Raw genomic sequence first — 26,963 nt, 5'->3', positions numbered from 1 at the left:
AAATTTATTATATTTATAATCCTTATTATCTTTATAATAAAATACGAATTTGTAGAGACTATTCGCCTAACTTTTAATAGCACGACTAAAGGATAGGCTCTTTAGTTACCGCGGGATTATTTATATATCCGGTTAGGATGTAAAATAATTTGGAACGGCATTAATCGTGATAAACTATTACAAACTATGGAAGAGGCCACATTCCCTTATAAATCCCTTATACTCTATGAAATTCTTAATTCTTTCAAAAATATATCACTTTCTGAGAATGATCCAGTGACATTCATAATGTTCCCAGTGTAGTCAAATTATCTTTTCTTAGAGACTAGAATGTCTATTTCCTCTCTTTTCCCTTCATGATGATGAAAAGGCAGATATTATCAACTTGATTGCAAAAATGTGTGGCTGAAGTGGATAAAATAATTAGTGTGCAGTTGTTCAATGAGTGAAAGAGAATGGATGATTACATGTTCGGCCATGTTTCATGCCACATGGGCTTTTTATGCTCAGGGGAAATAAAACGGTTCTCTCCCTATTGAGGACAGAATGAATAATGACAGAGCAAAAAGAGGATGGGGTGTTACAACTAGAGGATAAATACATGGGGTTGGAAATATTTTGACTTTAGCTTAAAATATTAATACTGTTATAATCATGTTTTATGTGGAATGTTTATCATGAATGCTGGGGAAATTTGATTTTGATAAACTAATTGTGGTAAAAAGAGTGCAACATTAATTTGTTGAGGACATAATTGTTTATTTAATGAAACAGTTATGAAAGCACAAAACCACTTTATTGAGGGGGTCAGATGAAAATCAAGAACACATTTCATTGTAATATAAACAAAACTTTTAGTCAATAAGCATTTCAATATTTCCTTTCTGAATTGGATTTGGACATCAAATATCTCTTTGTATTTTTCTCAGGTTTAAGCAAAATAATGTAACATTTTGGTGTGAAGATACAGAGCAGCAGGCCATAACTGGAGGCCAGAATTGCAAAAATCTCCACGGCCACGGTGTATTTCCCCGGTGAGCTGACATACGCTGGCACAAATGCAATCCACACAGCACAGAAGATCAGCATGCTGAAAGTAATAAATTTAGCCTCATTGAAATTATCTGGGAGTTTTCGAGCAAAGAAGGCCAGAAGGAAGCAGACAGCAGCAAGCAGGCCGATGTAGCCCAACACCAGGGAGAAGGCCAATGGAGAGCCCACATCACACAAAAGAATAATCTGGGCAGTTTCACGAGTCATGAGCTTACGTGGGACGGGAGGTGCCAGACTCAGCCATGTGCAGCAAATCACCACTTGCACAGTTGTGCACAAGAAGATAATGCTACGCTGCTGTAGAGGGCCGAACCATTTCATTACATTAGTGCCAGGGAGAGTGGCTCTGAAAGCCATGAGTACCACCATAGTCTTCCCAAGGATGCAGGACAGACAGAGGGAGAATGCAATACCAAATACACTGTGTCGAAGCCCACAAGACCATGATGTGGGCTGCCCAATAAAGGCTAGTGCACACAAAAAACAAAGCCACAATGAGCTAAGAATGAGGAAACTGAGCTCGGAGTTGTTAGCTCTGACTAGTGGTGTGTGGCGTTTAAGGGCAAATATCAGAGCAACTGCAAGTGTGAAACAGGATCCCAGCAGAGCCACAGCTAGCAAAGTGATGCCCATGGTATCGTTGTAGGAAAGGAACTCCACCAGCTTCGGGATACAGGTGTCTCGTCTAGTATTGGACCAGAACTCAGGCAGGCACTTTTCACATTCTAAGGCATCTGATAAATACAATTTTAAGATAATCTTTCATCTACTATAAAGATGTATTGTGCACAGTAGCAAAATACATTTTAAACAAATCTAAATTAGTTTTGTTAAACACAAAAACATCAGCAGGACAAGAGCTGATTTAGGATATACCTGTCTGATTGCTAAACTCCCCAGCTGCACAGACAATGCAGACAAAGCAGCAGAGAGGATAGTTTGGCCTGGTAGACTTTCTAGTGCCTGGAGGACAGCTAGTGCTGCAGACTGATATAGGGACCTGCAATTTAGAGAAAAGACAAACTACAAAGATACACATCATAAATGTATGCATAAGTATCCAGCAAATACAAAATCTATACAAGAAAGGAAACGAGTATTCACCACTGAATACTAAAACTTCTCAGTAAAAGTAAAAGTAAAAAATAAAAATAAAAATAAAAATTCACACTGGAGCATTACTTGTCTCTGGTTTCCATTCCAGATTATGTTTTTTTCTTCAATCACTAGTTTAGGCTGCATCGTTTCATCAAATCTCCCCACAGTGGCGTACCACACCTCTCCGTTGCCAATGAGCTGCCAGTTGATGAGATCATACATGGCCACAGGATCTCCATTGCCGTCAAACTTGGTCTCCTCACCAAAGTCATTAGTGAAGTGGATATGCTTTAAATAATGCAGGAGCTTCATGTTTATGAGTGATTGGATTAGACACAAAGAGTGAATAAAAGAAAGATAAAAGTAAACATGGAACAGTGGTAACATTTGTTTAAACTTTATTATCTAAACTAGAGAACATTAATCTTAAGACACAAGCGTAAGTCAAACAGATATAAAAGTTGTGCATTTTACCTGCCATGGCTGTATGTTGCTGGAGTTGGGGCACAATCCCCCAGCAAAAGGTCCGTTGCCTGGTTCACAGTGCAGCATTGAATCCAGAGCATGTGCAATGGCGTACACTGCCTTATAAACATTATAAGAGATTCTCAGCTGAGATACATCTGAGTAGATGTTACCTGTATTGGCAAGTACTTCAGAGCCATTACAAGGGGCTCTAATAGAGGAGCTCTTATTGACTGTACCTAGAGAGCACTTAAACATCTCTTGCCAAAACTGCAGAACAAATGGGTCCTGTGGGTATTTCGAGGGATGTAACCGTAGCAGGAAAGGCTGAAGGCCGGGTATATCCGCCCTGCGGATGGCAAAGCCCATGGAGCCCTGCAGGATGGAGTGGAATTCAGGAGTGGAGAGGACTGCTGCTGTGATCCAGGCCTCGCTGGCCAACCATTGAATACCAGTGAGGTTTTGCCGAAGAGCCTCCCAAAAGAGAGCTCTTGCGTCTTGCTCTAGAGCAAAGACCAGCACCACACGGGTTCCTGACTCAGGAATCCTCTTTACAATCCTGGACATCTCTGTTTGGTCATGGTTTTTGGGGATTATTTCATAAAAAGCAATACATGCACCTAGTTTGGTCACCTCATCATTAAAAAGTTGAGCACCACCACGGCCATAAGCATCATCCCCTGCGAATGTGCCTAACCAGCTCCAACCGAAGTGTTGCACCAGCTGTGCAAGAGCATCCACTTGGAAAAGGTCACTGGGCATAGTCCTTAGAAATGCGGGAAACTCTAGTTTATTACTGAGACATGCACAGCTTGAGAAATAGCTTACCTAGGGAGAGGAGAGGACATGAGATCGGAGAGCATAGTATACATGACTGAAAAACATGAATGTACCTCTGTATGCGCATTAAAACTGCACAGCTCACCTGTGGAACATGTAAAACACCCAGAAAGTGTGCAACCACTAGGGATAATGTGGATCCTCCATCACCAATGACAACAGGCACCCTGCCTCGGCACTCTGGTTTTCCTGTGCCCTCTTCATTCCCATTCATTAGGGCCAAGGCTGTGCGGAGGGCATGGAAAGGGGTACTGCATGAATCATAAATCTGATAACCCAGAGTTAAGTTGGCTAGGAGTATTTTATCTCTGTTGATCTCCTCTATGGCAAAAACCATTGTCTGCATCCATCTAAAGGTTCTGAAATTAAACCTTTTTTGGGACAAAGCGCATTAAATTATCAACAAAATTGCATTTTTTATGTTTATAACATTTGTACAGTAAATGGCTATTGCAAAACTGCTCAACAATATACTTAATAAATGAGAGAGAGAATGCCAGTCTGAAAATGAATTAAGAAGCAAAGGGGAAAAAAAGAAAACAATTTCAAAATATTAAGCCTAAATGCAGTATTGTAATATTTTAGCATAAGACTCTATTTACTGACTGACCCAAAGCACTGCGTAGAATGTGGCTCAGCAGTAAAAGATGGAGGATATTCCAGCACAGTATCGTGTAGCGAGAAGAGGGCACCGAACATGATGTCCCCTTCACTGGTTAGCACAGGCAGGTCTGAGGTGCTGCGGATGAGTCGACAGGTCTGACGGAACTGTGAAGAGATCAAAGTGCTGAGGAACAACACTGTCACACAAACATACACACTACTATATGCCATTCTTTCTCTGTACACTTCACTGCTTGAACCAAATTAAACACCACTTTGAAGCTTCATTGCACACACAGAGGGGTTTCCTACATGATATGATTCCAATATAATTTGCAAATGCATGAACACACATTCTAGCTCACTCTCGCTAACATAGTTCACACAAGATTCACCTAAGCCCACCTTTATACTGTACTCAGAAGCAACCTCAAATAAACTTGCATAAACCATACACATTCCCTGAGGGAATGTCTTTGTACATGAACAGAACATCACAGAAATAGATCATTTTTATATTAGATTATATGATTATATATTATATGTTTTCTGCAAAATTATATGGCTAGTAAACTAAATAATTAATCTCACAAAAGTATTACTAAGTATAACTACTTTGGAAGGAAAAAGACCAAATTGCAGAACCAAATTACATGCTACAAAGGGCATATATATCACATCATATGCTTTTAGTAACACTTTCTATGAAGCCTGTATTTATTATGCATTATAAGGGTATTCTTAATGCATTATAATGCACACATAATGCCTTAACCTTATATACAACATACACAACACAACATTTAGAGTGTGCATGGAAGACATACACAATGGATATATGGTGCCGCTGTGGCTACAGGACAACTAAACTTTTGAAAGAGCACCTCAAGGTCATTCACTGGGAATACTGGCTTGACAAGAACCACCCCTCACACATTCTTGGCTGCCTTTTACATGACATTAGAAAATACAACTTACATGAACGTGGTTAACACGACTATAAAAGAGCATATATTTGTGCACCTCAAACTGTATATAACTGTTTATATTGTATACATAAATGTATCTTTGCTTATCATTTTTAGGACAAGAACAAAAATAACCAATCAGCTGGACATAAATAAAAATAACAGTTAGCTGCACATAGACTTTAACACTTCTAAATATCAATTGAAAATGTTTGTTAAAATGGGATTGACCTTCTGATTTCAAGTTTCTTTTTGTATATACAAATAGCTACCTATTAAATCTACATGATTTTTCCTATATTACTGCATAGGTATTAGATTTGGTAAAACCTTGCAATTTTACCGTTTTTATGAATTAAACATTATTTGCATTGTGAATGTACTGTTCATTTGTACTTTCCCACACAACTTTGATTTTACCTTAAGGGAAATCTCTTATAACCACTTCATGATATCTTATGGCTGTTTAAAGGAAGACTGAACGTTTGTTATTTTGCTTAAAGCAGACAAAGACCACTTACAATTATTATGACCACATTATAACGCTTTTTAGATGTTCAAAAGAAGACTTTGTTTTTGTAAAATATTAAAAAAATATTTCTGTTATAAGGCATTATGCATGTATTATAATGCATTAAAAATACTCTTATAATGCATTATAAATGGCTTCATAGAAAGTGTTACCATGCTTTTTTTACATGGTAGTTTAAAGCCTATCGTTTCGATAGATCTGCTGAATAGCTCATTACAGGTTCTTCTACAGCATTTGGAGGCATGTTATCACAATTACTGCTACGAGCTATGTTCAAACAAAAGGGTATACTAAGTGTACCTCCAGGCCATAGTTTTCATTGTCTTCACACTAATATTACCAAGAGACTGCCAATGCTGTATGCAATGAGCACCTATGATGAGCTCTCCCAGGATCAATTTAGCACTTGAGATTATTGTAAACTGCTATAGGCTGTTACAGAGAGTAAGCTTGAAATGGTTAATGAAAGATAGTAGGATATTATGTTTGTGTATGTGTACCTACTAAACCAAATTTTGGGGACAATATTGTATCATGCAGTGAGCTATATCTGACAAAACCTCCTTTGGTGGACATCCGACACCTTGCTTGTTTAGGAGAAAGAACCACCGGTGCTTAAGAGGATATAGTTCTCGCCGTGGAGCGTCGGTCAGAACTTAGGACAGGAGGCAGGAATAAGTTTGAACACTTTACTGAAGTTTCTTCCCATATGGAAAAGGTTTGCTAAAAACACCTGTGATTCTTATATGTTCCAACAGAATATTGTAAGGGACATATATGCTGCAAAAACCACATATATAAATTGCATAATATTAATGTATTTTTAATCATATTATGTCATTTATGTCCTACATACAACTAAAGCCATATAGATTTTCATGATGTAAAAACGTAGGAAAATAATGCTAATTTAATATGGATGTCCATGTGTTTATACGTGTATAAAACACAGTGCAATTTACCAATCAGTATAAGGCTGTACTTCACTCATGCTCTTGCTCTTATCTTGTCCTAAGTGGAGCCCTATGCCTATAGTCAATCATGTTTATATACCCTTAGATGAAACATAACATGTAACCCTTAATCAGTGTTTGGGGTCCAGCTGACCCCACTGGACTTTTCCTTCATTTTTAAAAAGTGTTACCTTTATCTCAGGGGCATGAAACTCTGTGAATTTTCCTAAATAATCGATCAAAACACGCCCAAAAAAATAAATAAAAAAGGGCTTGATTTGGTTGTTGTAAAGGTGTGTAAACATTTTTTTTTTTTTTTTTACCGTTTAAGGTGTTTGGGGTCAGATTGACCCCACATTGAAAATTAATGTGGAAATGAAAAATTGACTTTTTAAAATTTTGTTTGTCAAAAAAATTATAATAAATCCAGTATAAATCTGAAAAAAATCTACATTTAAATCAAGGTCTGGTCCTAGAGCATAAAAAGAAAGTGGAACGAACTTTCTATCTCACACACAGGTTCACTATCTTTGTGGGGACTCTCCATAGACTTAATGGTTTTTATACTGTACGAACTGTATATTCTATCTCCTTACACTAACCCTACCCCTAAACCTATCCATCACAGAAAACTTTCAGAATTTTTACATTTTCAAAAAAATATAATTTAGTATGTTTATTAACCCATTTCCCTCATGGCTTGCTTGTCCCCACAATGGAGGTGATCTCAGGTTTTACTATCCTTGTGGGGACATTTGGTTCCCACAATGTAATATAAACCAAACGCACACATACACACACACACAAACACACACAAGTGTGTGACTGCAACAGAGAGCAATTTTAGAGTTGTTTTTTTCTGAGTGACACACACAAAACTAAAGACTCATAGCTCCAAAACCAACAATTCATTTTGTTTTTCACTAAAATAATTTAGTATTTAAATAACCAACTATTTATTTAAAATACACTTAGCTAATATATTTGTGAAATTTCCATCACAGTATTTGAGAATGGATAATTAAACTGATATGTTTCAAGAACCACAAATATTACTTAGGCTAATTAAAATCAATATTATTAATATTTAACACACATAAGAAATTGATTAAGTTTACTCAATTAAAACAATGCACCACTCCCCCACCCTCTGACGTGGCGACAAGTCAACGGTTGAGTGAGCGCGGGCTGTTTGAATTCTCTTCAGTCTTCACTCTCCAGTCTCAAGAACAGTTCTCCTCTTCTCAGCGGTGCAGAATTGGTGCATTTCATCTGTGAAATTCAGGTTTGTGTATGTTTTATTTTATCTGTATAATCATTACTGTGATTTAAATAATTTTATTTAATGCGAAAGAACATACATAGACGCAATTTGACTCACCTAAGTTAAACGAGTGTCGCGCCTGTTTCTTCGCGTGATTGTAACGCCTTACATAAAAAAAAAACACACGACTATATTCCTAAAGATAATGAATATAACTTATTTGGATGATAAAATGTTCTCAGAACTGTGCACTGTTTGTTTATTGGCAGGTTATGGAGTCAGTCGCGTCGCAGAATCTTTCGGCTATGAGTGAAACGCAGGACGGCGTTCACCCGCAGAGTGCGAGTCCATCTCCGGCAGGAGAACCAGCGCTGATACAGTGGATTTTGGATAACAGACCGGTTGATTACACTTGAATTACTTGAATGTTTAGGCCTAAATGTTAAATTTTTACTTCTAAAATGTTTGTTACATGAGTTTAAATGTAGTTAATATTGTATACGTGTTAAAATAGTATAAAATATGCTGTATTGCTGTAGGCTACTCATCGACAATAAAGGCCAATGTGATGTAGTTATACCGGTGGTTGTATGGAATATTTTTACAAAGGTTTAGAGGAAATAAAAAAGTGAATATTACTCGTATATAAAAACAATTAATATTACTCATAAATATTGTTTTTTAAATGTTTTCCCCCAATTAGTTTAACTATTTCCTCAGTTCAAACAGTATATGTAATTGATTTAGCTGCGTTAAAGCACTGCTTTAAAATGTAATCAATATTTTAAAGGTGCTCTAAGTGATGTCACACGTTTTTTAGGCCAAAACATTTTTTGTCACATACAGCAAACATCTCCTCACTATCCGCTAGCTGCCTGTCCCCTGAACACACTGTAAAAAAACGCGGTCTCTGTAGACAGCCCAGGCTCCACAAACGGCAACAAAAACAAACTGGGCTCACCCGTACCACAAAACACAACAAACAGTGCTTCAGCCAATAACTGGCGAGAAGTATTTGAGGGTGGGGTTTGGGGGTTAGTGCGCGTGCACATGAAGGGGGTGTGTGGAGGAGAGAGAAGCATGAAGAGGGAAGTTTGAATTATGGCCGACACACGACCAAAGAGACGACGTTCCGATGAACAAATTGCAAAGAAGAGGGACAAGGATAAGGAACGCGCGAAGTCCCGAATTTACATCGGAAAAACCCTCGAAAGGTGGCGAGAACTCCGCCGGCAGAAGGGCTTCCAATCCGACATTCAGTTGCTCTGTTTTTGCAGAACAGGTAAATCCATTTTTCTTTCTAAATTGACGTTCATGTTCGCCAAACCAACACAAGGATGTAATTAGCTAGAACTATGCAGTCAGCGGTAGCTTTGGTGAATACAACATATATGTTTCTAGCAGCTAGAGATCAATCTCTATTGTAAATGGTCAAGCAAATTCACAGTAGGGCGACAATTTGTGTGAATGATTCTTTTCACCCACTGTTTGTTATGGATTTGAATGTTCATTTATAGGCTATTGACAACTTTGACTAAATTTGTTTACGACACCGCCGTTGTTTATGCTCACTGGGAAACGCGAAGCTAACGTTATCTTGCTATTATTGCGTCCTTGTATGGGAGCTAACGTTATAGTATAACCTCAGGTGGCGAAACGATTTTAAGATAATGTTTCTCTTTTTCTGCATTCTGTTCTGCAATATATAAAAGCATTTATCTAACTTGGTGACATTGAATGAAGTATCAGTAAAACTTAACTTTGTTTTTAGTGACTACTTTGACTTTCCTTTATGCCGGAAGGGAGGGGAGGAGGGAGGAGACGGGATGAGGAGGAGGGAGGGTCTAGCTAGCCTCCGTTTTGTTTGACAACAATTCGAATGTCAACACTCCCGGCATCACTTAGAGCACCTTTAAGTGTAAAAATGTTTCACCAAAAAAATTGAGTAAATCATATTAAACGTTTTTAGAGTGCATCACCACCAGAGTTCATGTCACATATACAAAAATATATTCCAGCCAATTTTCAACATTTTAATCACTGTTCTAGAAACATATTTGACTCAACTTTGTTCACTAGCAATATGTTATGATATGATTTGTTCACAAACAAAAGGCCCAGACAGTTCACAATTAATGTAAATACACGGTCTCACAATGTCATTGCTTTTCAACTGCTCTTTCAAATCCTGTAGGAAAATGAACAGTCCTCATAAAGGTCAGTGATATTTTGACAGTACATCCTCGAACCAGCTTCTGTACTGTAAAATGTCCAAATTTGCCAACTGCATAAGTGATGTTGGTCATCAAAACATGAAATCTGTATGAAACACAAACAAATGACACAAAATGTGTATAAATCCTATATGATTTTAATTAGACTAGCATATGATTCAATATAATAACTTTAAATGATTTGTATATGAATATCAGTTATTTTCTACTAAAACCATACACCTTTGCATACTTTTGTCATGTAAAACTCATATAAGACTTTTTACAGTATTTATATATTACGTCTCGGTTACTAATGTAACCCGCGTTCCCTGAAGGAGGGAACAGGAGGCGTAACGTCGACGTGACGACGTAATTGGGATCACTTCAGGGAGCCCTATCAACTTCGAGTGTCTACAGAACGAGCCAATGAACGTTGGCGTGCGTGAATCACGTCACGCGCCCCCGCCCCTTTTCGCTGAGGAGCCGAGATTTGTGACAGCCATGCAGCGATGGTCAGCAATGGTGGCGACAGGACGTTACGTCTCCTGTTCCCTCCTTCAGGGAAAGAGGGTTACATTAGTAACCGAGACGTTCCCTTTCAGTCGCTCACGTTCGACGTAACGTCGACGTGACAACGTAATTGGGATCCCTTGGAAAATGCCACGGTTGCTGCCACATCCAGCGCCCTACGCAAGACTCTCAGACCCCCAATTGGCTGAGGCGGAAGATCTGTGTAGAGGGAGTTCAACTGCTGTTCCATTATACCTCACACAGAGGAACTCTTTGGATAACAGATAACGGAGCCACATCCTGCCCAAAGGGAGGTAACATGTGGAGAATACACATATGGACTGGCCGAAGGGGCAGTGCAACATATGGAATGTCACTGGGGTGGCTCCAGCCCGAAGGGGGGGGCTACACTGGACAGTGGCGGCAGAGCAGACTCTGCCAAGGGAAGACACGGGCTCACCGCAGGGAGCTGGTCGTGGAAGAATACACATATGGGAGCGCCGCAGGGATCACACATATGGAACCCAGCCTAGCACCAGTTACACAAGCATACGAGTACACAAGCCTGGTGTTGGACGCTCCGCAATGTCTGACTGCCAGAGGGGTGCGGAGGAACTCACAGGGTTCGCCTAAGTGGGGAACTCGACTGGAGCAAAAAGCGTATGTATCCGTTCCGAGGAAGGGAGTGGCGCAGCAAGCCGACACTAGAGCAGGAACTTCGGTGTTACCGGCTAGTTGAAGCGAGCACACAGGAAGAAACCGGCTCAACACGTAGGCTATAAAACCTAGCGAACGTGTTAGGTGTCGCCCAGCCCACAGCTCTACAGATGTCTGTCAGCGAGGCGCCGTGAGCCAGCGCCCAGGAAGAAGCGATACCCCTAGTGGAGTGGGCTTTCAACCCAGGTGGGCAGGGCACGCCTTGGGCTTCGTAAGCCAAGGCGATGGCATCCACTATCCAGTGGGCCATCCTCTGCTTCGAGACAGCCTTCCCCTTCTGCTGGCCTCTATAACAGACGAAGAGCTGATCTGAGGTCCTGAGGCTTTGCGTTCTGTCCACGTACAGACGCAGAGCGCGAACGGGACAGAGAAAAGCCAGGGCTGGGTCTGCCTCCTCCGAAGGCAGCGCTTGCAGGTTCACTACCTGGTCCCGGAAGGGAGTGGTAGGAACCTTGGGCACGTATCCGGGCCGGGGTCTCAGGATCACGTGAGAGTTATCCAGGCCGAATTCTAGGCATGATTCGTTGACCGAAAATGCATGCAGGTCCCCTACCCTCTTGATAGAGGCCATTGCAACCAGGAGTACTGTCTTAAAGGACAGGATTTTTAACTCTGCTGATTGCAGAGGCTCAAAGGGTGGTCTCTGAAGTGCCGAAAGGACCAGAGACAAATCCCAAGAGGGTATAGAGAGTGGGCGAGGAGGATTCAGTCTCCTCGCTCCCCTCAGGAACCTGACGACCAGGTCGTGCTTTCCCAAAGACTTACCATCAAACAGCATTGTGATGTGCGGCAATAGCGGTCACCTAGGTCACCTAGAACCACCTAGGTCACCTAGAACCTCCACGTCCCATCCAGGGACCAGACATGGAGTTTCCAGAGGTCTGGAGGCGGGTGTCATAGGGTGCCCCGTCTCTGAGAGAGAAGGTCCTCTCTCAGAGGAATGGGCCAGGGAGGGGCTGTCGCGAGGAGCACTAGTTCCGGGAACCAGGTCCGGTTGGGCCAATACGGCGCAACTAACAAGACCTGCTCCTCGTCCTCCCTGACTTTGCACAAGGTCTGTGCAAGAAGGCTCACTGGGGGAAACGCATACTTGCGTAGGCCCCGGGGCCAGCTGTGTGCCAGAGCATCCGAGCCGAGGGTCCCCTCGGTCAGGGAATAAAACAACTGGCAGTGAGACGTGTCCGGGGCGTCAAACAGATCTACCTGTGCGGTCTCGAAGCGCCTGAAAATCAGCTGGACCACCTGGGGATGGAGCCGCCATTCTCCCGGTAGCACCTGCTGCCGTGAGAACTCGTCGGCTGCATGGTTGAGCAGGCCCAGAATGTAAACGGCACGAAGCGACCTCCAGAGGAGGAGATGGTGGGCGAGTTGTGACATGCGGCGGGAGCGTAGACCACCTTGGCGGTTGATGTACGCAACGGTCGCCGTGCTGTCCGTACGGACCAGTACGTGCTTGCCTAGTAGCAGCGTTTTGAAGCAGCTCAGCGCAAGACGTACTGCTAACAACTCGAGGCAGTTGATGTGCCAATGCAGTTGAGGCCCCGTCCACAGACCTGAAGCTGCATGCCCGTTGTACGTGGCCCCCCAGCCAGTGGCAGAGGCATCCGTGGTGACCACAGAGTGCCTGGACACTTGTTCCAGGGGAACACCTGCCCGCAGGAACGAAGGGTCCAACCACAAACTGAGAGTTTGGCGACAGTGCGGGGTCACTTGGACCCGGCACGAGCCGTTCTGCCACGGCCATCTCGGGACTCGATCGTGGAGCCAGTGTTGGAGCGGCCTCATATGAAGCAATCTGAGCAGCGTAACCGCGGCTGCAGATACCATATGCCCCAGGAACCTCTGAAAAAGTTTCAATGGTGCCGCTGTTCTGCGTCTGAGCGTGCTCACGCAGTTCAACACTGACTGGACACGGGCCTTGGTGAGGCGTGCTGTCATGTTGATCGAGTCCAACTCCATACCGAGAAAGAGATCCTCTGCCCGGGGGTGAGTTTGCTCTTTTCCCAGTTGACCCGAAGCCCTAGATGGCTGAGGTGACTGAGCACCATGTCCCTGTGTTCGCACAACTGCTCTCTCAACTGGGCCAGAATAAGCCAGTCGTCGAGGTAGTTGAGAATGCGAACACCACGTTCGCACATGGGAGCAATGGCCGCCTCCGCGACTTTCGTGAAGACGCGGGGCGACAGGGCCAGCCCGAAGGGTAAGACCTTGTACTGATATGCCCGTCCATCGAACGCAAAGCGAAGAAACGGTCTGTGTCGAGCGAGAATCGAGACATGAAAGTACGCGTCCTTCAGGTCGATCGCTGCAAACCAATCTTGGGGACGGATGCACTTGAAAATGCGTTTCTGCGTAAGCATCTTGAACGGTAGCCTGTGAAGGGACCGGTTCAGGACGCGCAGGTCCAAGGGTACAATGAAGTATGAAGTTCTTGGGTACAATGAAGTATGGTCTGTAGAAGTAGGCGTCCTTCGCCAGTAGGACTGTAATCTCTGCCGTGAGCACAGGGGCATGGTCCACCAGAACACGGGTGAACAGAATGCCCTTGAAAACAGGGGCTGAATCGCATAGCCGAGTTTGATAGTGCGGATGAGCCAGCGAGACGGGCTGGGAAGCACTAGCCAGGCTCCCAGACACAGAGCAAGCGGGACCTGGCTTTAGGATGTGCCGGATGGCCTCCGTCTGCTTCTGTGCGGCCGAGAACTGTTGGGCAAAGCTCTCGACCGCGTCGCCGAACAACCCAACCTGGGAAAGAGGGGCACCACAGACGTACAACGCGTGGGGCAGCACGGCGGAATGCAGGGACCCGACTTGGACGGCATAGCGGCCGGAACACAGCCACTGCTGCCCGCTGGCGATGAAAGAGGGGCTTGGGGGTGACAAGGCATAGCGTCGTCGACCGCCAAATGCGCCCTCTCTCCAGAGGTTTCAGAAATTGCTCTTTTGTTGAAAATGTGGGTGAGGGTGAAAATGTGGGGAACATGAAGAAAAGGAAACAAAAGATTCTCCGCCCGGCCCTCCACCAGGGGAAGGAGTGCCACATTCGCCATCTCCTGAAGAGCAACTTGATCCACCTCCAGGCCGCCCGTCTCAGGGTCGTTTGCACCGTTGCTTGCCTCCTGGTTTGGCAGCAGCCTGGACGGGCGGGGTCGGCTTCCTGCGGCTTGCTCCACGCAGAGGCCTAGGTGGTTGCTGCTGCTGGGGCTCAGCGGGAGCGGAGGACGCCGCAGAAGGCCGACCTCGGCGACGAGTAGACGGAGCAGCAGCGGTCCGCCGGGGCAGGATGTGCCGGATGGCCTCCATCTGCTTCTGTGCGGCCGAGAACTGTTGGGCAAAGCTCTCGACCGTGTCGCCGAACAACCCAACCTGGGAAAGAGGGGCATCCAGGAACCGATATTTATCGGTGTCAAGTCAAGTCAAGTCAAGTTTATTTGTATAGCGCTTTTCACAATACAGATTGTATCAAAGCAGCTTCACAGTATTAAATTAAAATAATACAACAAAGTTTGTTTCAAGAGGAATTTATTGATTCGAATTAAATTAAATATCCCCAAAATATCCCCAACTGAGCAAGCCAAAGGCAACAGTGGCAAGGAACCGAAAAACTTCATCAAGTGACCTAATGGTGTCCTAAAACTCCATCAGGTGACCTAATGGAGAAAAAAAACCTTGGGAGAACCCAGGCTCAGTCGGGGGCCAGTTCTCCTCTGGCATTTATGAGCTAGAGGCCGGATTGTAGTTTGAACTGTAGGATTATATGAATGCCTGGCTGAAGAGATGCGACTTTAATCTAGTTTTAAACTGGGAGAGCGAGTCTGAGCAACGAACAGTATCAGGAAGACTATTCCAGAGTTTTGGAGCCAAATGTGAGAATGCTCTCCCTCCTTTGGTGGTTCTGGATATCCTAGGTATGACCAAAAGCCTTGAATTTAGTGATCTTAAAGAGCGCGATGGATTATAGGGCGATAGAAGATCCGTTAAATAGACTGGAGCTAAGCCGTTTAGGGCTTTATAAGTCAGTAGCAATACCTTATAATTAATACGGAACTTTATAGGTAACCAATGCAGTGATGATAAAATCGGTGTTATATGATCATATTTTCTCAACCTGGTCTCATGGGAAATACGTACCTCTGCACACTTTTTTGCAGCGCCACAAATATGTACCACCCGGTACATATTGCTACAGTTTTGAAACACAAACGTCCACTGGAGTCGCTAAAGAGAAGGACTGTATGTGACATTGCGATCGACAGTCAGAGCAGAGGTATGTGGTAGGCAGGCCTATATTATATCCTACTATTATATCCCATTAACATAAAACTGTTATTTCAGTGGTAAATTTTAGTGATATGTGTTGTTTTACTGAATCATGTTTGCTGTAATGGTAAATGTAACGTTAGAATCACGTGAGAGCTCATGATGTCGGTAGGACAGGCCCATAGACAGTATATAAACGGGACAGGCCTGGGTGATTTAGCTGAAGTTCATAAAGTTACATCCGCATACATCCTCAGAACCCCAAAGTAGGTAGCGTTAGCCAGGTCATTTTTTACGTTTTCTGTAGCCTAACGGTAAATGTGACGTTAAAATCATGTGAGCATTCTCGATGAAAGCAATGCCCTTCGATTAACTTAACGTTACGTATCCTGTAGTATTTTTTTTCTAGTTAACTTTTGGTGGATAACGTTAGTGAGCTGACCCTGAACTGTCAGAACGATATATATTTGCAAATACACACTATCATCATATCGCCAGTTATGAGCGCATCCATATTTGCAAACAAATTCGAGATATGCATTACTTTAAATGTAGATGAGCTTAATCTGTCGTATAGAACTACAGATCCCATGAATCTGTCGACCAATTAAGTACGTGATGCCATAATACTGCGTGTACAAACGTGTATTTTTTTAATGCACAACATCATGGTGTTAATATTTTTTGTTTTCACAGTAAGAAACTACATTTCCGTTTAGCCAAATGCCTAACATTAAAAACAATTTTGCATGTGCTTGCAGGTTCCAGTCATATCAAAGAGGAAGAAGATTAAAGGTTTTTTTTTAGCCTATCAAGGAACAGGAGGTTAGTCTTTTCATGTAGCAACAACTTGTGCCATAACCATAATTGCATATGAGTGCGTATTACTACATTTATTTATATATTGTGTATGCATTTTAATGTAGCAGCTTTAATGTAGTTAGATGTTTCCGCTTTCCCAGCAACGCTAGCCAAGCACAACAAGCTCTAACAATTGTTGCTCTTGGCTTTGTGAGCCTACTCTGCCTGGAGTTTCTATGGTTTATATAGCAATTTGGTTACAGTTCCCTTGCTAAAATATGCTGCGTTGATTTGTTTTCAGATTGTCACTGACCCTCTTATAAATGTATTGTTTTTATAAATTAATTATAAACTTTATTTTAACAGATTTGAATGATCAGATTGAGATCATCTGTAATCTCACTATATCTCTGCCTCTTGCAGTACAACGCAGACAGGTGAGTTGATTAATGCTAGGCGGTTGCTCCGCTTCGGACCTTACACACTCGCATCACCAACGCATCACCGGCACCCAATTACCTAGCATTGAAAACATTTATTTAAGCACTGCCTGGGTAGGGAAAGAAACCTCATCAAGGTTGTTTCCCACCTTAACCATGGACGTTAAACCCTCTGCAAACCACTACCCATTTATTTTCATTTGTTTTTATGTGTACTTTGTTTTTTATGGTCCTCAGGTGTTAAAAAATAAATGACTGAGAGAGTCATCTGATCAGCCTACACCAGAGAAAAATATGGAGGAGGAATTACACCGTGATCTTGAGGAAATAATGGCTGATTTGGAGGAGATGCAGGTATTTTGTATAAAATTAAGTAGCACGCATTCTGCATTAAGCAGTATTTCACTAATGTGTGAAAAGAATGAATCATTGGAATTGGTTACTACCACTGTTTGTATTTTTTGCAACTTCCATAAATTATATTCTGAATCATGTTATTGTTCTACTTCTTAAAATGTATATATTTCGGAGTCATTGTTCTACCTCTTATGTTTGAGTAATACAGAGTGAGGAAGCAGTCAAAACACCACCTAAAAAACAAAAAAGAAAGAAGACTGATCATAAGCTTAGGTGGAAAAAAAGAGACCAAGAAGGATTCTTGGTCTATGAGAAGCGCAAACCAAAGAAAGGTATGGTTTGAGGTTTTAGATCCTTTGATTTTTCACTAAGAATTGTGTAAATCAAATAATTTTTTCTGTTTACTTTACTCTAGACCGATCTGGAAAACCAGTTGCCTCAACCATTGCCTCTGCAAGTAACCCTCAAGAAGTTGAGCTCGGTAAGCAATTGTTTTTGTTGATTTCATGTAGGAGTGTGTTCAACCAAATACTGTTTGCTAAAAAAATATTGCTTACTATTACATATCTTTGACATTTATACCCTGAAGTCCGTCTATACTAACAGACAGGTAATTTTGTAAAATACATTTTCATATGAGCTGCTGTACAGTGGAAAAGAGTTCCCCTTTCTATTCCCTATAAGTAATCCCATTTCATGTTGATTTGCATCTGTTCGGTTGTTTGTTGTTGGTTGCATGATACTGCATTAAAATTGTATAATTATAGAAACTGCAAGCACATCTGAAGCTGCAACTTCCAAACAACATTTTGGAGATGTAGATGCACACCAGATTATTGGTAAGTTTAGCTTAGATGTTTTTAACCATCGGAACTGTATCACTGTCTTCACAAAGTCCCTCTGAATGAACAAAAGTGGCAACATTTTATGATAAATGTTAAATGTACAAATATCCGAGAGATTACTTGTTTAATGTTTTGTGAGTTTGTGCTCTTGGTTTACGAGCTTGTAACAGGTAAGGAGTTGTAATGTAATTTTATTTTTTATTGCAAGATTTACAACTACAGCTACTCCAAAATGCAATGGATTGTGACGAACCCAGATCAGCAGCATCTCATGATTGGGCATTGAGGAAAACCTTGTCTGAAGAACGCTGGCATGAAGCAAGGCCAAAACTCCTTGACAGTTTGCTTGCTTCAGACTGTGTGCATTATGGTCCTTGTGATCACTGCAGCTTGAAAGAAGCAGTCATCAGGTGCAAGGACTGTTTCCCGAAACCCCGTTACTGTGGCCAGTGTGACGTTTCTACGCATCAACATTTTGTTTTTCACAACCGAGAGACTCTTATAGATGGGTTCTATAAACCTCTCCCACCATCAACTGCTGTGCAAGACCTCAGTGGCCAAAACGTCATTTATGAGCAAGGTAAGAAGTACTTGAAAGCTTATATATAAATATATTTTATATATAAGCTTATAAAAACTTGAAAGTTTTTATTTTAGTTAATATATTTTTCCTTTCATCTAGTGTGTTTGCTGCCCATTACACAACCTGACAAAATTTGTGATTGTGACCCTCAAAACCTGGCTGTTGTAGCTGGAAGATCAGTTGTACTCATCTGTATAAATGGTATGACTTGCAATGTTTTGTATTGTATTTGTCTATTGGCTTAACCTGCTGACTGATGTCTGAAAAGTATCAATGGTTGTCTTTACACTTGGTATTAACATGCGACCTGTATCCGGATGTTGTCCACATACACATTGAAAAGACAAGTGTAAACGCACTTCTGATGGGAATGTTATCCGATCAGTGTGTCCGGGTTCGAAGGGAGTCGAGGACGCATTGTGATCAGATCTCAGTGTAATGTAAATGCAATGCAGCCATCGTGTCTGGATTCACAGGTGGACATCACACAAGACCCACCCACTGTCTTTACTCCCCCTCCTCTCTCCAGGAATTGGTGAACGTAGCTGTGTGGTTTTTTGATACAGACGTGTGCGAAGTACATCGATTCGCAAATATACTGAAATGTTTGCTTTTGCACCCTAAAGTTGCAGAACCCTAGCCTGACGTCACCATATTCAGATTCTAGTCAGAAAATGAGTCTGATATTGCTCCGTTAGGTGTCTTTGTTGTAAACCAGTGGTTCTCAACCTCTCCTGCAGGGACCCCCTGACAGGCTATGTTTCTGTTTTAACCCTGAAATGGCACACCTGATTCAATTCCCCAACAGGAATTAGTCAATTAATCAATTAGTCAACTACTCATTAAGCCTTTAATTAATTGAATCAGGTGTGCCATTTCAGGGTTAAAATAGAAACATGGCAGAGGTTGAGAACCACTGTTGTAAACAAATTCAACCCAAGCACTCTTTGGTGACGTAGATGATTACGTTACTGTTGATCATCTGTCCATCATCGTATAAGGCCCGTCTTGACAACTTTATTTTTCCGAACAGGCTGGCATTCAGGCTAGCATAACCCACCACTTCAGATCGACCGGAGCAATCCTTTTTTTTTTTTCTGGAATGTGAGATCCGATCTGTTATCCAGATACAGAAGCCACTTGATGTGGACAGGTGTAAACACACCGTGTCCCGATTGGCTTATCCGATCTGCTTGAGCGGATCACAGTGATCGCATGTTAATGCCAAGTGTAAATGCAGCCAAAGTGTGTTTACTATTTATTTATTTTCTTTTGAAATCTTTGCAGGTCGCTATGACATGTTCCTGCCAGTGATGAATTGCAGAGCATGTCTTGCATCATGGACACCTGAGGTGGTGGACTTGTTGTTTAGTGGTTACTGGCCAGGGACTGTCGAGTTTCAAACCATATACCAGGTAGACCTCTTTGCATCGTTTGAGGACCTGAAGATCACTGCACCTGGGCTTTCAAGACAAGCATTTGTGAAAATGTTACAACAGCGCTCACAACAATTTGGAAGGGTAAGACTTGGAAAGTAATTTGTTTTCTGCATTTATGCAAGTCTTACTGGCATGTCACTGTATTCAAATTTGTATAATTTCAGAGTGGTAACATTTGTGGCAACGTCTTCCAAAAAGCTTTCCTTGAATGGACATATTGTCGTCATAAAAGAGAAAAACTCTGCGGCATTGATCACTTCTCTTGCCCAGCTTGCACCCCAGATACAGTTGCTGTGTCTGCAGATGGAAACAGAAAACTATACAGATTCAGCAAAACAAAGGGGTATATTATAACATTTACATTTAATCATTTAGCAGATGCTTTTATCCAAAGAACAATAGAAGCAATCAGACCAACAAGAGGGCAACAGTATACACGTGATGTAACAAGTCTCAGGTAGTCTATTACATTACACATAGCAAGGTATTATTTTATTTTTTTAATCAGAAAAATAAATATAATAGTATAGAACAGAAAAGGTAAGTGCTAGTATTAATTGGTCAGCTGCTGATGAAAAAGATGTGTCTAGACATTTTTTTTGAAATATTGATTATTGATAACATTATTTTGTCCATATTTCTTTTGAATATTTTTTTGTCATTAACATATTTTCTTCCTGTAGGGCAGAGGAACAACCATTTTTTGATGGAGTTTTTCTGGCTAATGACAAAGATGTAGCAACATTTGTTGATTGTGTTCGTGAGAAGACCATTCCAGTAAGATATTTGTCAAAAGATTTGGGATTGTACACAGTGAATCAGGATTTAGTGTGTGTATTATATATATATATATATATATATATATATATATATATATATATATATATATATATATATATATATATATATATATATATATATATTTATATATATTTGATATGACACTGTTACAGGTACATGGAAAAGGCATCTGTGGAACGTCAACATGGGCTGCAGCCAGGGAGACCTCTAAAAAGACAAATACCAAATGTGATGAAGAGGGCCTAGAGGTGGCAGTTTGCAGGCACAGCATATTGCTTGGAGGTCTGAACATGTTTAGGGGCGAGATATTTGCATACCCTCTGTTTCTGCAGAAGGAACTGGCCAAAAAAACAAACTGCAAGTTCTTCTGCACTGACATCATGTGTCGATATTGGCCGTATCTTCAAAAGGTGGTTCGAGCTTTCCCCGAAATGCAAAACTTAACTCAGATGAAGCCATTTCTCTCAGTTATGCATGCAAAGGGGCACTCTACAAAATGTGAGGTAAATGTATATTCTCGAACAATATGGTAACTAAGCCTTTTACCATTTTGACATCCATGAACTTGATATTTTTAGTTTGGACATCTGGTGTGCTTGCTGTAGGTGCAGTGGGGTGGCAAAAACCAAACAGGGGCAGGCACAACGATTGGTGAAGAAGTTGAGCAAGTGAACAGCTTTTTGTCCCGTGTGGCTCTAACTACAAAATACATGAGTAAGGCTGGTAAGTGGTCCTTTTTTACAGTTCTCATGTATTGTGCTTTGGTAGCATTGTAATTGTTAAAACAGCTTGCTTTATTTTTTATTTTATTATTTTATTTCATTCATCATACTCTGTGACTAACCACTAATTGAAAAGCACATTTAAGCCTTTCATCATTGCAGCACGAGTAGATATGATCACATTGCATGCCAGAGGATGGAATGAGCGGAAAAAAAGAAACCTGCACAAGTACTTGTCTACACGGTACTTGAAGGTAAGTACAAAATAATAATTTCATCAATGAAGGTTAAATTTCAATTGACTAAAGTCCACTGATATGTTGTACATACTAAGCATCTAATAATTTCAGTATTGCCGAAGGTTTGTGTGACTTTCCATTAATTATTCTTTTGAGACTATCCAAAAGACAAAGGAAGTCAAAGATGACATTGAGGCTATAAAGAAGTGCACGCAAAGGTCTGATGAGGAACTGCAACAGTGGGTCACTGATGTGAGACAGTGGGCAGTTGACAGTAAGTATGTACTTGTTGCTGTCTCCTATCGATAGAAAATGATCATAAATAAAAAAATTATTATGCTGGTTTGTGTTTTAACACCTGACCTCTTAAGTGATGTTAAGTGGTCATACCAAACAATATTAAAAAGCTTATGATTGGGAACTCTCTAAAAACTGTGTTTTTAAAGGGGAACTTGGTTACTATTTCAACTTAATAAAACCGTTTAGAAATCATTTGGCTGGTTAAATAACCTGTTCTGGTGACAATGGTGACTTTCCCCGCACCCCCCAGCGTTCCCAGGCGGAAAACCAACCTTGCAACATGGGGACTAATGTCCCGGTAAGTTGGAAATAGGAAGTCTCGTGAGAAGCGAGAACAAGCGAAAAACACAAACTGCTTTACGGCAATTCAACATAAACACACACTCCACACTCCACATTCCACATTCCAGGTTATACTGTGTATGATGTATTACCCACCTCGGTAGACAAAGCTCCACGTGATTAAAGTTGGCCGGCTCCGATAATAACAAAGGCACTTGAGCAGCGGTAGAAAGGTAGACGAGGGTGCCGTGAGTGTGTGAGTGTGTGAGTGAGTGTGTGAGTGTGTGAGTGTGTGAGTGTGTGAGTGTGTGTGTGTTTTTTATTTTACTTTTTTACGCCAGTGTTGTGAAATATACTCCTCACAGCAGTAGGGGGAGCACGCTGAGAAAACACGCGACAACAAAAGTGGAAATCAACGAAGAAAGGGCTTGAAATGCCAAGTTAATAATTAAACTTAGGTGATGTAGTTTTCTCCCTCAAATTTATAATACTTATTCACCCTTGAAAAATGAGCAAACTGAACAAATGTTTTCAGATTCTTTGGTAGAACATTTGTGGATGTCCTTTTTTTTTTTTACATGTGTTCCTACTACATTCTTCTTATTGAATCCTCCTTTTACCATATTTCATGTATAAGGTGTTTTATAGAAATGGTATAATTGTTCTATTTTTGATAGAAGAAAATGCATGATTCTGATCAAATACATTCACAAATACTTTACAGCACCAGATGACCTCAGAACAGATGATCCAGTGGCGTTGCAACATCTGATTGAAGGTCTATTCTTGGGCATCCAGCAGAAAAAGAGGGATCTGTATCGAGTAACCGGTAAGTAGCCTTCATGTACTTGTGGAGTTCATTTTAAAATGTGATATCTATAGCTATAACTAAGTAATTTTAAATTTGATCACATCTTACATCATATATGTCTAATGTTACCATCACCCAACTCCCTGCATTACTTGAACATTGGCCACATTCCAGGTTATTTATTATGGTTAAATGACCAGAGGTGTAGTCAAAATATTCTACAATTGCATTTTTAGTCACTGATGATATGTGAGCTTTATAACATAATTTGTAAGGCGCCTTTTGGATGTCCATTAGCACAATGACCAACTTTATGCATATCCTCCTTAATTCTTTTTGCTGTGTTTTTTTTTTGCTGCAGACCGTAACAAACAGCGACACAAGATCCGAAGACGGATTAGAGAGGATAAGAAAAAGCTGTATAATGCCATATCCCAATACAATGATCTTCCAACCACCACAGAATCTGTAGATTCGATTGAAGACCTTCTGGCAACAGAAAGCCCTATCTGGCCTTGGGATTCTGGTATGTAAAGTCTGACATTGATAATTTTAGTGAATCTTCATTTAAACACTTACCTCATTAAACTCCGACTTTCAAAGGAAAGAGGCCCATGTGCTTTTCATTTGTTTTGGAAAATCTGGGATAGACAATTTTAGATTTTTATTTTTAAACTGTTTTGTTTTTGCCAACTCTAACTACACTGAAGAGAAAGTGAGTCAAGGTCTAATTCCTCAGATTAATGTCAAGGTGGCTCGCCCTTTTTTTTTTTTTTCACACTGTAGATTCAACACCAATCACTTGTTGCCTATGTTGTAGGGACAGAGAATTGTACCATTATTGGATTTTACTCCCAAAAAGGCATTAAGAGGTAGTATTTTAATATGGTGGTTAATTCAATTGGTCATTTGTCTTCATAGAGCCTGACACTTCCTTAGGCATGAAGAAGAAGGTTTTTGACAAGGTGATGCAGCTGGAGAGACTGATTGAGGAAGAGGCTATAATTGTAGAGGAAATGAAACAACATTGGACTCATCTTACAAGAACCTGCAGGGCCTTGAAGGACCAGGCTAGTGTACTATCAGATGACCTGGCCACACAGAGTGAGTACTAAATTCTTAATGCTGTTTACTTCATATAGTTATATTAAACTGCTTGCAGATGATAATTCATACAAACTGCCATAATGATGTTTTGGTTAATTGCTTTTTTTTGTATATCCCAATTTGATTTTTAGGCTACCCTTCAGGACTGTCTGGTCAAGCTTACCATGGCCTGCACAGTGCTGTCCTCCAAAAATGTGAGGAGCTCAAAACAGACCTGGTAGCTGTGAAAGAAACCTACTCCCAAATAGTGGTAAATGGGAATGGTGGAACTGTTGTTGAAGAAGAAGATGATGAGGATGAGGATGAGGATGAGGATGAAGACCCATATGAGCATGTCTCCACAGATGCCTCTTCAGATGATGAATTATAGATTCTCTTCTCTCCACTGCACAAACTGGTCTCCTGACTCTGAGTAGCTCAAGTTAGCTGGGCCCAGTAATTGACTCTCCCTTCAAAGAAGTAACTTAAATCTGAGGTTCTCTGGTCTAGTCAGATAAGTTTGTGAATCTATTTTGAAGCCAGGCTCTCTCCCCATTGTTAATAATAAAACCTTGAACCTGATTTTTCTATCACTGCCTGACTGATTCTTAATTTCTTTAGTAAAACAATTATCGTCATTATTTCAGTTTGTTATAATTTGTCATTTTTATCTTGTACACGTTTGTTCACCACATATTTTCTACGTTGACGATTTTTTTGTTACAACACATGTAAGATCACATGCAATACATAGTCTAGCTGAACTTGCAAACCTGATACTGCACGCTCAGTGATGATGTCATTGAACCTTTGGATTATAGGCTTAATAAGTGAAATGGAATATAATCGTGGTTAATTATTTAATTTGCCTTTTGTGGCAAAGATAACACCATTTTTGCTTTTTAAAAAACATGGATGCAAACAACTGTTGGATCATGGCATATACCATATGGACGGTGCCATCACTGAGGATGGTGAGGGGGGAAAAAATGAAGACGTCTCATGGATGACATCACACAAACATACTGACAGATAGGTAGAGAATGACCACATTTTATTTGTATTCTTGTAGCATTTTCAACTATTTTGCCTGTACACAATTATAATATTAATACAACTTTTCCAAAATGCTTTGGGGAAGTGGTTGCAGATACTATGAAGGAGTACATACATCCATTTTTACTTTGTCAAAACATATATATATATATAATGGTAGGCTAGTCTTATTTTTAAGCACCTATTGTCAGCATGAAAAAATAGTAGGCTAAAGTAATTTATAGGAAATACTATTTGTTATTCTATAGTTGTGGTAATATAAAAATTATAGTAATATGTAGCATTTATTAACCGTAAATACTATAATACCGTAGCCTATACTAAACTTTACTATAGTAAATAGTTTCACGTCCGAAAGTATACGCAAACTAAATACAAACAACGCCATATATTCACCCAAATACCATTATTCATATGAAGCACATTAATCCTTGCTGCTAACACAAAATGCATGATTGTTTAGCTATAGCTGACAGCACATTTTTAAGCACAAAGGGGGGCAGTTTAGTAAAGCCATATGGCCAAACAAACGTTTTAAAACTTCGGCTGCAGTAAAACCTTTATTCTGCTTATAGATGGTTTTATAACCCTACTTTAAACCCCTATTTTGCCAGCAGGACGAGCTGTGGTGCTGCTAATGTTTTTATTAAGCTACTCCAAAATATCTGAAATAAACTAACAATCTTACTTTTTCTTAACATAGATCATCTAAATACAGTGTAAGTACGTCTTCGCCTGTACTATATGTTTGATATATTGCGTAGATGCATCTTTTTACAACCCTATTTACAGCAATACTTTGCTAACTGGAAGAACTACAAATATGACGCTAATTTGTATCAAGCCGCATTGCGCTGCTTTAGGGAATTGTAGTTTAAATCAATATAACTTGTTACTTAGAATCGGAAGTTATAAATACTGAATTAAGACTACACATATGGATATAAGTGGATGTTAATCGCATTTGTGTGATAATATTTTAAATATATAACTGCTAAATAGGAGAAAATCAATTTTGACCATAATTGACTGCACCCCCTTTTAGTGACTCTATCCACAAGAGTATAGTCACATAGCTAAAGTGAAGGGCTCTTTATAACAATTGGTCCCATGCCTGTAGCCCCTTCTCTTCCTGAATGACAAGGCTTTCAACATTTGCTGAGGTCACGGTTCAGAGGTCAATATTTCAAAGCAGGACCCATTTCTAATCTTCAAACTGGCATATATTACTCTCCAGGCCGAGATCTTTCCAAAAATGTATTTGGGTTAGTCCTACGTCAGGCTTTAATTTCAACATTTCATGGACACAGCCTTGTCCCGGGCATAGTTTCAGTGAGGCCTTTGGAGGCTCAACCTCCAACCCCACAGGCAATGCCATCACAATTGTGTTTATTACAGTAGTGCACATATGTATGTACCCCACCTAAGTAAAATATGCACTATTTAAGTGTTTTTGCACGAGTCATGAACTTGTGAGCATCTGCAAGCAGTGGTTCCCAAACCTGTCCTGAAGGCACCCCACACTGCACATTTTCTTTGTCTCCCTAATCAAACACACCTGATTCAACTCATCAGCTCATTAACCCATGTGATAATGAGCTGATGAGTTGAATCTGGTGTGCTTGATTAGGGAGACAAAGAAAACGTGCAGTGTTGGGGTGCCTCCAGGACAGGTTTGGGAACCACTGGTCTAGAGTCAGCCAATTATGTGTCAGCCAATAA

General features: G+C 40.8%; 2 protein-coding genes across 4 annotated transcripts; one reads left to right on the top strand and one right to left on the bottom strand.

Moving 5' to 3' along the window:
* Positions 1-870: 870 nt before the first annotated feature.
* Positions 871-4,230, bottom strand: LOC309508216 (extracellular calcium-sensing receptor-like; the record flags this gene model as incomplete). Its single annotated transcript, XM_082182734.1, has 6 exons — positions 4,067-4,230; positions 3,542-3,827; positions 2,626-3,444; positions 2,236-2,457; positions 1,930-2,053; positions 871-1,787 (listed from the first exon to the last, which is right to left on the bottom strand). Exons 1-6 carry the CDS (start codon positions 4,153-4,155, stop codon positions 871-873), a joined length of 2,457 nt encoding a protein of 818 aa, XP_082038860.1. The 5' UTR covers positions 4,156-4,230.
* An 11,098-nt stretch (positions 4,231-15,328) lies between these two features.
* LOC309508323 (uncharacterized protein) lies at positions 15,329-24,775 on the top strand. 3 transcript variants are annotated; one of them, XM_082182906.1, is made up of 20 exons: positions 15,329-15,486; positions 16,241-16,304; positions 16,647-16,717; positions 16,958-17,074; positions 17,286-17,409; positions 17,493-17,558; positions 17,845-17,916; positions 18,131-18,502; positions 18,605-18,706; positions 19,793-20,025; positions 20,109-20,287; positions 20,628-20,721; positions 20,898-21,248; positions 21,351-21,468; positions 21,630-21,721; positions 21,863-21,980; positions 23,013-23,117; positions 23,461-23,625; positions 24,021-24,203; positions 24,338-24,775. In XM_082182906.1, exons 4-20 carry the CDS (start codon positions 17,015-17,017, stop codon positions 24,574-24,576), a joined length of 2,673 nt encoding a protein of 890 aa, XP_082039032.1. In that variant the 5' UTR covers positions 15,329-15,486; positions 16,241-16,304; positions 16,647-16,717; positions 16,958-17,014; the 3' UTR covers positions 24,577-24,775. The 3 variants fall into 3 exon arrangements, with proteins under 3 accessions (XP_082039032.1, XP_082039033.1, XP_082039034.1); XM_082182907.1 differs by having other exon boundaries at positions 15,329-15,493; XM_082182908.1 differs by lacking the exon at positions 18,605-18,706.
* Positions 24,776-26,963: the final 2,188 nt, after the last annotated feature.

Source organism: Leuciscus leuciscus (assembly GCF_965113295.1).
Source record: "Leuciscus leuciscus genome assembly, chromosome: 10".
Classification (NCBI taxonomy): domain Eukaryota; kingdom Metazoa; phylum Chordata; class Actinopteri; order Cypriniformes; family Leuciscidae; genus Leuciscus; species Leuciscus leuciscus.
The sequence above is the reverse complement of the archived record's forward strand: the minus strand, read 5'-3'. Positions and strand labels throughout refer to the sequence as shown.